This window comes from Aphis gossypii, unplaced genomic scaffold, assembly GCF_020184175.1.
Source record: "Aphis gossypii isolate Hap1 unplaced genomic scaffold, ASM2018417v2 Contig00007, whole genome shotgun sequence".
NCBI lineage: Eukaryota > Metazoa > Arthropoda > Insecta > Hemiptera > Aphididae > Aphis > Aphis gossypii.
Window position 1 is genome coordinate 339,294 of NW_026082986.1, and position 16,500 is coordinate 355,793.

Consider the following 16,500-nt stretch of genomic DNA (forward strand, 5'->3'; position numbering starts at 1 on the left):
AACCATGACTGGATCAAAGACAACGATGAGAAAATTATTAACACACGTCCAAAGGTGCATAACATAGCTACAATTTCTAAAATAACAATTTTGTTGTGTGTGATTTAAAAAAAAATTACTAAATATGTTATCTTTTAAGAAAAATTTTAGTTTTCAATAATTGTACAAGTTAATATACAAAGTTACAATTATATTTTATTAATTTGATATCAAATATGAGAATGCATGTAATAAACTTAGTATAGGTATGATATCATATTATTTATTTACATAAATTAATCAGAAAATATTATAAACATGATTTATAGCTTACCGCTGGTAATAATAAGATAAATGTTATTACTTGTAAATATGATGACCTCAGTGAAAATTGTACAAACAATGGAGTAAACTTAACGAATTGCTTTACCGTTAACAAACATCATTCGTTGACAAACTCGTTTCAGAGCAGCAATGATGAAAAAAACATAGCTGTACGTATTATTCCTATTTAATAAAAATAATTGTATAACGTGTATGAATACTTAAAAAATATATGTTAAGTCACATTCACGTGTTATAATAATAATTGTTTTGTATTATTTTTTAACTAGTCGAGCACAAAAAAATCAATAGGGTCTACTATAGTTACTTCGGTTAGGCAGCAGGAGAATGAATGCTACGTTTACTTGACTGAATACGACGAGGGGATGAATGAAATCCGTTCAGAAGTGTATAATATTCTAAAACCAATATTTGTAAGCACACTATTTTATCATAGGTACTCGTATGTTATTTTTTTTATTGAAATTTGAAATTCGATTGACGATTATAGACAAGCTCGGAAGAACCATTACAGTCGTTTATAGTTACTTCGGCTGATCAGTATCGAAACGGATACAATGACAAATATACTCAACAACCTTCCATGTCATTTAAGCACGATAGCGATCCCGAGGTACTAATATGCACAGTAATGCAGGGGAATATATTTCCAAATAACTTGTCTGGTGATGATGAAACCCATTAAATGGTGTTTAATAACCTATAATCAATATAACTTGGTAAGTACATCAATATAATACTTTTTTTTTGTGTCAAAACTTCTTATCATTTGCTAAAATTGAATAAATTAAATAACCGATGATTTACGCGATAATATTAATTCTGAATATTATATAGGTACTTTAATTCGTCATGAAATTAACATTAAAATAAAATAGTACTTACTAAAATGACTTTATAACCTTTTAAAATTAATATTATTAACAGTTTTGAAATTCTTAATATTTAACATTTAGAAATCTTTTTTTTAAGTGTTAGTATAATTTAAATATATGGAATAGAAAAGCAATTTTCAAGTAAAATATTTAATGGTGAATTCAAATTAATGTTTTTAGAAGTTTTCAAGGAAAGAGAGGGGGTTAACCATATGATGCTGTATTTGTTATACCTACCACCTTGCAATTTTACAAGTTTTATAATATATATAAATATAAATATATTATAGGTAAAAAAGAAATGGATTTCTTAATATAATTTAACTCGCCTCTAAAAAAGATGAATAGGTACAACTTAGAATTAGGAAGGTTCCTCACTACAATCATAATAATTACTATACATATTGATTATTTATAATTATTTTATATTTCAAACATTTTATTGTTAGTTTAGGTATTATACCTTAATCTATAACTGAGTTCATATTATTGATTAAAATTATTTATTATAATTTATAGGTACCTGCATTGAAGACCACTAATTGGTATTTAAACTTTACTTACAATTGATGGACTTTCATACCAAAATAATTACAAATTTGACTGAAACTTTCGGAAAAGAAAATGAGAAAAACGAGAAAGATAAAAATAACAAATTAGCTTAGTATTTAATTAATTGCAAACTATAATTAATATTTATAATATATTCATAGATATATTTAGAGGTCTAATTTATATTTTCTTAAAATCTCTAAAATATGATGTCTTAACAAGTATGCCATTAAAAATAAACATTAAGCAATATCTACTCTTTTAATATTCTTTTAGACTATCAAATATATAATGTTTTATGTCTTTTAAAATGCAAAATATTTTTTAATATACAGGTAGTTTAAATTTATTAAATTTATTTATTTTACAATAACAATCTAAATTTATTTTATTTTGTTTACAATCACAAATTAATTTGTGCATAAATGGTATACACAAATTATGTATAACATAATTATTAATTATCTTCTTAAGAAAAATATTTACAAAAATAAAAATATTGTTTTTTTTCAAATCTATAACCCAAAAAGAATGATTTTTATGTAAAATAAAATGGTTTCTATAAATCCTGGGTTTCATAAATTGTAAACATATTTTACTCCCATTTAACTGCAAACACTATAAACAAATATGCAAATTCATAAAAATTAGACCTCTAGTTATATTAATAACATAATGAGATGTACTATTTACCAAATATATTTGTATTGATCTACAAACATGTTATTCATAAGTGAACATAATAAAAATAACTATTATTATTTGCTTATATTGGTTTATATATTTTATTCATACTGACATACATAAAGATTTTAATATAGTTATTTTAATTCAAATTATGCTACTAAATATCATATTATATTGGAATTATTCAAGTTTTATAATTTAAATGTTAAAAGTTCATAGTGTTGTCTCAAGAAATGTATAAACAGGAACATTAATATTAATTGAAGACTGTACAAATTATTTTAGAAGTTGAAAGTTTTTAAAATAATTTACATAAATATTCTGATATTCTCTTTTTGAACATAAAAATTATCCTGAATTTAGTTTCACTTCACATTTTTATGCATTCTATCTAATTAGTGTATAGTTATATTATGTATATACATATATATATATATATACATATATATATATATATATATATATATACATATATATATATATATATATATATATATAATATATAACCTATTAGATATAAATAAAAAAAAATTATGAATTTTCAACTATAAAATTATTTCCAAATTTTTGAGATTTTGGCATATTTCGTAAAAAATTAAACTTTAAACGCTTATAAAAAAAATAAGTGATCGATGATTCTTTTGAGCATTCAAAATGTTTTTATCGTCATTTCAAAATAAATACTTAGAAAAATCGAAAATTTCAATTGTCTATAAATAGCTCAAAGAAAGCCATAATCTTTTGAAAATGTAACCGTGTATAGATAACCTTAATATAAACATTTGATGACAATTTCAAGTAATTACAGAGTTTCGTTTTTGAGATACAACTGTATAAAAAAATCGGTTTTTTCGAAAACTGATTTTGTGTAAAAATTCTTGTTTTTCCGTTACTTTTTTTTGTTTTCTTGTTTTTTTTTAAATCCACTTGTAATTTTTTGTCACGCCTGCACCGAAAGTTTGGTTTTCGACCACGGTTGAAGCGTTCGAAAGCGTCCTTTTTCCGTCCAGCGGGCGGTAAAGTGGAAATCCCCAAAGTGCCGGGCGGAAAAGAGGAAATCCCCAAAAGTGCCGGGCGGAAAAGAGGAAATTCCCAAAAGTGCCGGGCGGAAAAGAGGAAATCCCCAAAAGTGCCGGCCGCCGGGCGCGTAGGTATCCCCTGCACAACCAGAAACTAAAATGTACACCTACCACGGTTCTTACAAAACATAAACTTTTGGTTACATCTTAAATGTATAGTAACCTCCTTGCATGACGCATAAACATTTAAACATATTTAATTTGCACTGTTCCTATATAAGTGCGTCGAACGATGCGTTAGTAAAAGTCTATAATTGTTGCATAGATCCCTGCATAACCTTTTACATAAACGCAGGGGCGTGACAAAAAATAGTATGTGTGGCTCGTGCGGGAAGGCCATTTCAGTCTTGGGCGAAATGCGGCACTTGCCTACGGCTCGTGCCGCACACAACGCCCGCGACTGAAATGGCTCACTTCTCGCCCTTGCCACACAATATACTATATTACAATAATGTATCATTGATTTCAAAATTCACTCATTCATCACAATGATCCACGATCACTAAACATTTATTGCACAGTAAAGCATAGGTACCTAATTTTCCAATTTTCATGTTTCAGGTGTTATATAATTACTAGGGCTGGGATTTTAATGCCCTAAAAAATCTCAAAAAATGCCCTTAAAAAATGCAAAAATGACTTAAAAACTCAAAAAATGCATTATAAAAATGCATTTATATTTATTATGGCTTAATAAAAAAATTTAAAAAAAATTGTATAATTAATTTTTTGTTTTTGTACGTTGTTACTTGTTTTGTTTTGTTGTATTTCTGTTTTCTTAATCATTCATTATAAAATATGATAAAATAATAGTGAGAAAAAAAATTGTTGAATATTTTATCTTGTTTTTTCTAGTACGTACATGTTAGCCAATAAGTATATAACAGCGATAATTTAAGCGGAAAGTCCTTACTATGTTAAAATTGTTATCGACGATAATCGATTGTCGGGCTATATAATTTATAAATCGTACCGTGGCGCACGTCGGCAGTTTGCTGAAAATATCTTGTTAATCACAACATAGTTTGGTCATAAAATGAACAAATTGTGAAAAATGCTCTAAAAACTAAGAAAATGCCCTAAAATTTTCAAAAAATGCAAAATAAAAATTTCTTTAAATTAATCAGCATTGCCCAACACACATTTTATACTTACGGAGCAACATTTTGAAACATTAGAAAAATGATGCATTTGCATTAAAATCCCAGCCCTAATAATTACATAAAATATATATTATATATTTATGGCTATTAATAATAATATATGTATATAATATCTAATTTATAAGTATTAAATTTTTAAACTACTGTTTCTCGCTAAATACCTACCCCTACTGTATAAAATTGTCATAAATATTGTATCATAATATAATGTATTGTATGATTTTATCTATTTTAAATTATATAATTATTATAATAGTTCAAATTATTTAATTTACTTTTATTACAATTATTGTACATGAATATTGATACATTTCATTTGTAAATTAGGTACCTATTAAATATTTTGTTATTGTGAGTATATTCAATATTTAAAATATAACTTAGATAACCTTAATGAATTACTTATTAATAGTTTATAAATGTAAATTAATTAATGTAATAAATTATAATAAATGTAGCTGTCAATTTAAGTTATATAGGTACTTATAAATAATATATTATTAATGATCACGGACTTCAAATATGTTACTATCTATTCAATATGTTGACGCAAATATCAATAATTCTGAATATGATTATGCAATAAATGTAACTACAACGAAATCTTAAAAATAATAAATAGTTTAAAACTGGCACAATACTTAATTACTCCAATTTTATTAAGTTTGAAATTGTGGGTATGATTTAAATATTTATTTTTTAATTAGTGAGTATTTTTACAAAATAAAAATAAATTCTAAAGAATCGAGTGTCGTAATGTTACTATTTCTCAAAATATATCACTCATAGGGACCAAATAAACAAACTTTTATAGTTTATATTTTGATTTGTATAAAAAATTAATTAATTTTAACGCGTTCAAACATTCAAATAATTCTATCGTATTAATGGGATTGTTTATTATTTTTTTCTTTATATCCGCCATCATATCATTAGTGTTATTCCTTTTATACCTAGATTCTGCGAAACCTGACAACAGCAATAAAACTCGGTGGTCGAGACTTGAGCAAATGAGAGATGAAGGCATATTTAAAAATAAACCCGCGCCACTATCCAAAGATGTAATATATGCTATGATGCAGAGAGGAATTTATTCAATAAATAGTGACGTTGAAACATACAACGATGGCGGTGAGGTCCAACGGTGGACACGCGAGATGCTTGAAAAGTCGTCTTTCAAGCTGGAAGAAAGTCAACCGAATATTTGTTCGTTTATGAATATGGCTAACAAGTTTTTAGAAAAAGTGGAAAAGGAAATTGAAGAGTACGAAGTTAGCATCTTTACTTGATTAATATTAGTTATCTTTTTTCACAATACATATGATGTCTATTATAATATATTATCATAAGTTATATGGTCGTATTTAAAAACAAAATAATAAGAGTTGACAATATGCAGCGAGTAAAATAAAATTGAATTTAAATAGATGCCCCAAATTTCATAGAAGCTATTAATGTATAGATGCGTGTTTAATGTGTTTATATCGTCCTCTATACCTAAAGACATAAAACTATTATTATAATATATTTTCGGAGTAGTTATTACTTATATTCAAGAAGTCAAGGGGTATCCATGTAAACAAATAGGAAAAATTTACTATATTTCATTAATATCATACTTAAATTATAATAGCCAGTAGGTAGGTACACTGTAATTGCAGCATATTTGAAAAAATAAAAATCAAATAAAAATTATATACAATATATTATAATATTATACTATATTACAAATTTTACGATTTTGAAGTATATATATGAGTACATAATATTAATATAATACTTGTATTTAAATTTTGAATGTATGTAATATATTTTTTATTTATCACCTTTAATTATAATTATTTATATTAATAAAAGGATAATCTTTGCAAACTAAACAATGAGCTGGAACTGATTACTGATACTCATCTAATCATAAAAAAAGAAATTCAAAAACAATTGTGTCAGGGCAAAAGGAAGAACGTAGTGCTAGACGACTGCAACCGCTCCTGGACACCACCAGTGCCATCTTATCGTTGCTCCATCATTGCAGACAGCCAAGGTGAAGAAAATTTTCTGACCACGTTAGATCGGTTTGAAAAGGAAAGAGGAATAGCATAATTATCGTATCTCTAATGATTATAAAAAATTCGAATTAAAATTTTAAACACACAACCAATTTTAAATGAATGTCAGCACAGTATTTGTTTCTCTCATTGGCCAAGTACTACATAGATAAAATACATTCAAGCAAAAACATTTTTTTTTTTGTTTTTCATAAATCTTAAAGTAAAATTACTTATCACAAAAATTATAGATAATAATATTTTTCAGGTATGCTTTATCGATTTATGTGAATATTAAATATTAATTTATTTAATATTATGAATATTCATTTAAAACTTACAAAAATGTATTTAATTTTAAATTCGAGTACAAAAGTTAATTTATAATTAAATATAAAACGAAATATCAAATCCTTAAAATTATTATCCTCTATAATTTATGTGAGGTTATAGGTGATTTTATTCACATTTTGGTCTAAGAGAGAAAACCAATATTGCAGCGCTAATATTCCTATTAATAGCTTTTTATGCTGTTATGTAAGAATTTATAATATTATAATTATACATTTTAAATTTAATATAATATCATTATTACCTTTAATTATAATTATATTAACAATGTAATGTATTTAATATTATGATGACGAGGTACTCGAAAAAAATCATTTATTAACGGAAAAGTCGTGTCCTATATAGTTACATGTCACAGTGTTAATTGTCTAAAATACATGCAGGTTAAATATCCGTAGTTCTATTGCTTTGTCCTTACACCTGTAGTAGGCTGTGACTACTGACTGTCCCTATAAGCAATGAATGAATGGTCACACTTGTCACTATTGTCAGTGGTAGAGGTAAATCTGATCAGTTTCGGTATGGTGTAGATTGGGTAATTTTATGAATCGATGTGAACTAATACGCGTCAACTTGGCCATTTCCCGACGTAACTTCAGAACCACGGACAAATAACATGGTATGCTGTCAAAATTTACTTTTTTTTGCCGTAATACGCATCTCGTTGATTACATCGAAAAGATGTTGGTTTTATTTGGTATTCCATGAATTGTGATGTAGGCCCGTTGCTTGTCTCCAATTTAAATCACGCGCTCGAAGTAAGCATAAGCAGACACTGAGACAGCGTGACGTAGGCCAGTTGTACAGACCGAGTTGACATCATGTTATTTAACCATGTTCAGAACTAGGCAGTATACGTCTGTACGCCCCCCCCCCCCCCCCCCCCGTACCACCGGTCAGACCGGATATTCACCAGTCCCGTCCTACAATCGTTCGATACACTCGAAACACAGATCTACCAACGTCAACTGCGGTACTGTTTTACCTAACATAAAGTATAAAGTAGATTATTCGACACATTGGACGTGATGTGTACAGTGGCGGCTCGTACCTAGGTGTGCAAATGTGTGCGCACACCACATAAATTAATACGGATAAAATAGTAAAAATGTATTTTCAATTTTTTACACAATTTGCATTCTATTTAAGCTTAAATATAATAATTTATTGTATAATATTGTATTAATTCAAAAAAGTTTATGTTCGCTTATACCCGAAAATATTACTCCTATAATTTATTGAAGTTATGTAATAAATACACATCATTGGATGTGCAGCTCGGTCAGAACACCGTTAGTCAGTGTAAATGTATTATGTCATTGAGTCCCCCACTCAATGTCAACACTTCGGCCTGGGACTTTACACAACGTTTTCCGCGGCATTTTCCGTCGAATTGAAAATGTGTTGGTTTATATCGGAGTAGCTATACACGACGGACGTAATACGCCGCAGTTTTATTAGGTACTTCGGCGTTCGTCCACCAAAACGCAAGCCGACCGGCGTTTTCCGCCGCGGATTAAAACGTGACATATTACGTCCATCGTGTATAGCTACTCCGATATAAGCCAACACATTTTCAATTCGATGGAATACGACGCGAAATACGCAGCGTTCGAAACGCTTTTTTTTTATAACAAACTTTTACAATAATTGCATTTACACACCACCCACTTTAAACACCACCAGCCGACAATGAATGTGTATATGTGTATACTGTTGTTAACAGGGTATATGCGTACTTGTGATTATATTATTACAGTTAGGTAGGAAAAAAGAACGAAAGAAAATACGGAACGTCAGAAGAAATTTCGACAACAAAATAAAATGAACTATATTATATTGTCGTACATCATTAACAGTTTCCGTTGTTTCCAATAATAGCGTTATTATTACGTAAATAGGTCGTGGCATTGATTTTAATAATATCGAAAATGATCAATCTTCAGCTACACATTCGGAATGCGGTGTAAAAGATACTGATATGTATATATCGGTACCAAAGGATTTAAATACAATATCAGTTGCATTAGAAAATTATTGCTCAGTGACATATTTCGCTGGATATCTAGCATTTAAATGTATAAAAAAAAATGTAACCGTGAATATTGTAAGAGTGAATTAATTATAGAGAAAGATTTAAATGATGAGAATCAAATGCTAATTATAAATAAAAATTATTCTTTATTTAACACAGGCCTTAAGGCACCAACGAAAATACTTATAATCGATCATACCTATTTTAAATATTTTTGAAAAAAAATGTTGACAACGTGAAACTAAAAAAAAAAATCAGGCATCATTTTATCAACAAATTACTAACTAATGAAAAAATAAAAGAATGGGTAAAATGAATGCCGATTGTGTTGAACTTGAATTATATATTATAGAACAGCTTTTAATTTGTAAAATATTTAAAAACTAAACTTTATGGAACATCAAAATTAGTCAAAATTGAAAAATTAAAAATTTTAGTCATATTTAGAATACCTACAAATCAAAATAAAATATTTTATAGGTTTTTTTATACATTACTTTATAATTTATAATTGTTTGCAAAATTTTATTATACTTTGTAAGAGTGGGCTAATGTATAATCAATGGTATAACTTGACTCAATGGTTAATTAGTTATTTAATTTTACGTGTGTTAATTTTGGTTTACGTGTATATTATTATTATTTACTTTTTACGTTTGGCATAATTTTAGTAATTTAAGTTTACACTTATTATTTTTAAAAATCTACAACTATTTGATTTAATTTACATAATATACTTAACTTTATTTGTTTTTTCATTTTTTTTCCTTGGATCGAGATGGGGTGGGAAAATTATGTTGTCTTGGGACTTAACTTTTTCAAATGCGCCTCTGTGTATTTTTATTATTTAATATAATATTGATTATAATAATATTTTATATTTTATAGTTAAAAATGTATAAAATCTACAAATCGTAATCGGTGACTATCGTGAATTCAATCCACCTTGCCGGTCACTGACCTAGGTAATAGGTAGTTACTTAGATAATATTATTTAAGTCCATGGTGCCAGTACACAGACTTCTATACTATAATATTGTTGAATAGTTCTGTATAGAAATCTGTGTGCCGGACGCCGGCATTGCCGGAATTCCGAGAATAACCAGAAAATGACTTGTTTACAAATTACAATATACAATGAATACAACAGCAATGTGAGCAATGTCAATCGGAATAAAATAAATCTAAAAATAAGGTTTCCAAATATTCCTATAGCTCGGCTTATCTGTATATTATAAAACCAATAGTCATGATGTCAATGGACGCCGACGGCCGATAATGATACCGATGCGCACACGAGTGACTTAACTTGAGTCTTGCATCCCAAAAAGATATATTTTTCAGGTAGTAAATTTGATCGGTAACTTTACGTCCCGTTTTGAGGACGCAAGTCGGCTGTATAATATTATTATCGATATTATCTACTTAAATCATTAGTTCATAAACTATAAAAAAAAGTAAACCTAAAAAATCCTTTAATATAAACCTCACTATGGAGACAGTTCAGTTTATAGATACAATTTATGTATAACAATCGCGGTTTATCATAATAATTAGGTACATTATAATATATTGTTTTAATAACCTACATTAGCAGTGTCCCGACGGGGAATCTTTACACTGTCAAGGTTTGGTATTAAAATTTATAATTGGCAGTCGCTAATGGTGAAAAGGAGCTTATAATTATTAAAATTCCGTAAAAACCTAACCTTCTAACCTTCAAGTTTGATTACGTATAGGTCAATTCTAATTTTCAAGTAAATTAGTTGATTAGTATATCAAAAAAAATCGGTTTTATTGGTCTTAAATTGTTTACCTATGTCATATGTTTGTAGTACGGAGACAACATAATATGAACATAACACGTTATATGAATGAAGCGTCTTCCTCGAATATTGTATATCTATTCATAATGAATATAATTAATATTTATTATTATTACTACTACTAACACAGCTACTATTAAATATAATAAAATACAAACAGACAAACAGTATGAAAAATAAGTGTTTACTTTTAATTCACGATAAAATACATAATTATTACCTATATATAATTAGATACTACCTAGAATTTCTTTGGATTGGTAAACGTCCTAATCGGTATGCACATGAACGCACAATTTTACGAAACATAAAATTCGTATTAGGCGGTGTTTGAAAGTAATGCATATTACCTATGTTTTCCAAAACACTTTAAAAACATAACAGCGTAATTCCTTTATGGTACCTACCAATTACGCGGGTTAATAATATAATGTACCTATTGTCCTACACCACCTGAGTAATATAATGCACGTAGACACGTAGTAACATTTGCCACCATTTCGGTACATTTCTTTGCGACTTTAAATATAATATGCCTTTAGTCATAAGTATAACAAATTGTCAAATTAAATGTAATATAATTATGAGTATATATAGTATTATTATTATTTTGGTATTTATTATATTATGAGCATAATTCGACATATTGAACTAATTAAAATTAAAAAACAATACAATTCATACCTACTTAAAATACGTATGACAATCTACTTCCTACTAGTTTTAGATAGTAGTAGAAAATTATTAATTTATTAAAATAATAATAATAGCGATTAGCAGCCGACAACGACGAGCGTACACTCAGTTAATTTTAAAAATAGAAATAAACTACCCGATATAGAAGTATAATATTTTACCGTATGAACGACGCTGCCTGTCGACCAAAACTTGAATGTATAAGATCGCAGCTTAAGCGTACTCGCACTTACACGATTGCAACGCCTAGCTTATAATAATATACGTACCTATTCAGAATATTGCTCGGATGACGCTGACCCGTCGTCCAAAACCCGTATAGGTATTAGATTATTAGATCGCAGCTTAAACGTACTCACACACTATTGCAACGCCTTCGCTTGGGGTCTGAACAGACGTTGACGGTTTTCGCCGGACGGTCAGTTTGGAGCAGAACTCACCGGTCCGGCTAAATTACCACGCTAGATGGTATCCTACCTAGACGGTAAAACACCGGAAGATAATTACGCGTCATAGTAAAATACATATTAAATGATATGAGTAAACACGACCGGCAAAAACCTGTCGTCTGTTCAGACCCTTATAATATACATTGTACATATTCAGAATTATTATTTCTGAATGTACGGACGACGCTGGTCGTGTGTGCGCTGTAGTGCAGTGTGCATGCGTAGGTCGTACTAGGTACCCATTATGCTCCTGGTATATGAGGGAAACAAATTTAATGTTAGCACACAATAACTATTTATTTTCTTATAACTATTTTACTATTTAAAAATTTGTATTTTTAATAAAAATTATTTTTTTTAAATTTAGTTTTTAATTTTAGTAGGAGATGCGATCATCTAGTCGTCCAAACCACGAGCCGCAACCTATGAGTTCCATGGTTCTTTTTTTTAATTTATATATATATGTTATATAAATACATTGTTATTTTAAGTAATTTTAATACGCTTAATACGTCATATGCTTTTCATAATATACCTATTAAAAAATATTTCAGTTGAAAACTGTAAAAAGTCGTGGACAAATCAAAAGGATGCATTTAGACAGGCTATCAAATAATCTGTAACTAATTCTGGAAAAAAATCTAAAAATATTAAAAAATGGAAATTTGATGATGAGATAATTTCATTTTCCGTGTTTAAGATATGTTTTATGTGGATTCTTTGATAGGTAGTTTTTTTTAAAACTTTTGTTGCGTGAAAATATGTAAAATTCAAACGATATTAGTATAGGTAATATTAATTTATTTAATTTATTATTTAAGATAACAGTTGATTATAGGTTAAAAAAAATGTTATGAAATAAAAATAAAATTTAAAACATAGTAAAATATTACTAAGACAGGTCTTGACGGTATTTCCGATTAATTTGAATGAAATTTCCATAAATAAAGTTCAAGGAGGATATCCTGGTATATAAAACCCTAATACACTATTCAATTTATAACTGTAACAAATAATAGAATAATAAAATAAAACAAAACAAAACAAAATAAAAAACAGAACATATCGTTCTGGTGATACACATAATATAGTTGTTAGTATAAACGCAAATAAAATATAAAAACATATGATAAAATATTGTTATAAATAATCATAATTATAAGTCTAAATCAAGTTTTTTTAGCTATTCTATTGCCTCTTTGGTAATTTTGTGGATTCCTTCAGTCCCTTGTTCAAATAATATCCTGGGGTTAGGATCCTGGTTTTTCCGTCTAAAGGCATTTTTCGATTCACCGCTTCCAACACCCTTCCTAAAATTATTTATAAAACATATTTAATTATTTACTATATAATTTTAGATTCTGAACGGAGTGATGAATGTATTGATTTTACAATAATGTATGTTTTTTTTTTGCTTTTTTCGTCTGTGTACAGCATAACTAGTCGAAATAATGTTTCAATTTCAAACTTTGGGGGTGGTTTCAGATAACAAAGTGAATATCCTTGGTGTGTTATAGAGGTACCTAAAAAGTAAACATTTTTCAACAGTTTACAAAAAAATCGAGAAAAACAAAAAAAAAGTGACAGAAACACGGGAATTTTTACGCAAAACCAGTTTTCGACTAAATCGATTTTTATATATGGTTGTAATTCAAAAACTTATCACTGTAAATACTTGAAATTTTTACAAAATATTTATGTTAGTGTTATCTAAATACAATTAAATTTTCAAAAAAATTTGACTTTTTTTGAGTTATTTATAGACAACTGAAATTTTAAATTTTTCTGAAAAATTTTTTTTGAAGTGTCGATAAAATTTTTTTGGCCTAATCAAAATACTTGAAAATTTTATACAAAGTTCCTCATATCTTATTCTTAAAGTGATTAAAAAATTATAAGAATACATAGGAACATTTTTTTTTTATTAGCATTTGAAGTTCAAATTTTGATGAAAATTCGTCAAAATTATGAATATTTGCAAATTATTTTGTAGGTACAATTCATAAAATATTTGTATAGGTAGCTAAGAGTTGAAAATTTATTACAAGATTTTTCATAAGGTTAGCTTACAATAACTATATAAGAACTTCAATTTTGGTGTATTCAGGCCATTAAAACATAAACCACCTTTTTCACCAACCACTGGAAATTATATCCTAGGCTGACAAATCATCTTCGTTCAGAATCGTTTTTCATATACAATGATACCTATCATTGCATTCAAATTTAACCTACCCTAGTTCGAGGTCAACTCCACCCCCTAATGTACAGCAGAACGGTACCCACTTGCCGCTTTTTTTTATATTATATTGTGTATAATATAGTAGGTACGGGTAGATTGTACGATTGTAGCTGTTAAATTTTGAGCCAACGAAAAATTAGTTAAATTTGATTTCATCAATTGAAAAATACTTTTTGTAATTTTGTAAAAAAAAAATCGTTAAAGATTTCCGCCATCCAATGTCGCCGCTCTAGGCCCAGCCTATCGGGCGTGTGCCTAAATACGAAGTTGGTTACATAAAAAATTGTTTACTTATTCCCCTTCAATTAGTTGGTAATAATTGAAAATAGGCCACATCACTAAATATATATTATGAAAATTAAAAAAATATTATGCAATTACGTAATTATAACTTAAATTAAGTGAGAACAATGTTTGAGTCTCATTCCCATGTTTTCGTTTGTCGTTCAGTAAAAAGATATAATAAAAGTGTCTGAATTATTATTTTAAAATAAATGAAAATCTATTAAATTTATTTATTTATTTAATATAACTACTGAAATTAAATTAAAGATATTAACAACCACATAAAATGTTCTCATTAATTTTACAATATGAATAATATTATGGTAATTCCGTATTTAATTGTTAGCCAATATGTAAACACAAACTGTGGCTTATTTAGGGAGGGATGATATGGTTGTTAGAACCCCCCCCCCCCCCGAAGGGCTATATGTAATATGTTATAATTATTGTTTTAATATTAATATTACATATTGTATTATTTATTTTATGTGTTTTAGAATAAAAAAAGTTGTATAAAACGTACACATACTTATGCCCCCACCTATCATGATCTATTAAATGATAAAAACCCCCATGAAATGAATCCTAAATATGCCACTGAACATAAATATTTTAATCTGTTAACTCAATTATTACAGTAAATACATAATTTTCTATGACCACATAAGCAGAAAAGAAATATTTAAATTGTAGTTTTGGATATTGAACCCAATATATAAAGTTTTGTTTAAATTTAATTCTAAAAAGTTAAAATATTGAGATAATATTATTAGATTAATAGTAAATAAACATTTATAATTTACATTCTTTTGAATAAAAGCGGTACCATCAGAAAAAAATATTTTATCAAAATAAATTTAATATGTATTATTTTTTATAGTTTAAACTTAATTAAACTATACTTATTTATTTTTCTAGGGTAGAAAATATCAATGTAAACTTAGACTACTGTCAATACATATTCCCAGAAAAGATTTACATCATTACCCTTATTTAATCATTATTTTTAAATTTTTTGCTATTCATGAATTAGATGTACATTTTGTATGTATATAATAATATTATCTAATATAATTACTATTAAGTATATTATCTATGTATAATATAAAGACAATACTAACTACTAATTATTAGATTTTTTTCATCTGTGCAAAATATATCAAATTAAAATGGTAAATCGTGAATAAAAAATACTATAAAATATAATCATATAAACATGTTTAAAAAAAATATTATCTTATTTTTAATATATTGTGTGTACTGTGTGCACACACAAAATACATTTTTGTGTGTGTACTGTGTGCACACACAAAATACATTTTTATTTTGCTAATAATTATCTAAGTTATCAAAAAAACATATTTAAAACTATAACAATTAGATGCATTTATAAATGTAGAGTAACTACAATATAACTTATCGAATCAAATGTTTTTATGAAATATAAAAAAAAAAATAATTTTGTTTGTAATATTCAAAAGTATGTGTTTACCAAGTTACTATTACAATTACATTTTAAATTTGTTAATAAATATCTAAATTATCATTAAACATATTTAAAACTATATCAATTAGATGCATGATAAAATGTAGAGTAACTATAATATAACTTATCGTATCAAATGTGCTTATGAAATAAAAAAAAAATATAATTTTGTTTGTAATATTCAAGAGTATGTGTGTACTGAGTTAATATAAAAATTACATTTTAAATTTGCTAATAAATATTTCAGTTTTCATTTAACACATTTAAAACTATAACAATTAGATTTATTATTAAATGTAGAGTAACTATAATATAACTTATCGTATCAAATGTGCTTATGAAATAAAAAAAAAATATAATTTTGTTTGTAATATTCAAAAGTATGTGAGTACTGAGTTACTGTAC

The 16,500-nt window shown here is 27.1% G+C and overlaps 1 protein-coding gene across 1 annotated transcript; it reads left to right on the forward strand.

Annotated features, from left to right (window-relative positions):
* Window positions 1-5,469: 5,469 nt before the first annotated feature.
* Window positions 5,470-6,834, forward strand: LOC114127128 (uncharacterized). The gene is made up of 2 exons (XM_027991266.2): window positions 5,470-5,951; window positions 6,538-6,834. Exons 1-2 carry the CDS (start codon window positions 5,568-5,570, stop codon window positions 6,778-6,780), a joined length of 627 nt encoding a protein of 208 aa, XP_027847067.1. The 5' UTR covers window positions 5,470-5,567; the 3' UTR covers window positions 6,781-6,834.
* Window positions 6,835-16,500: the final 9,666 nt, after the last annotated feature.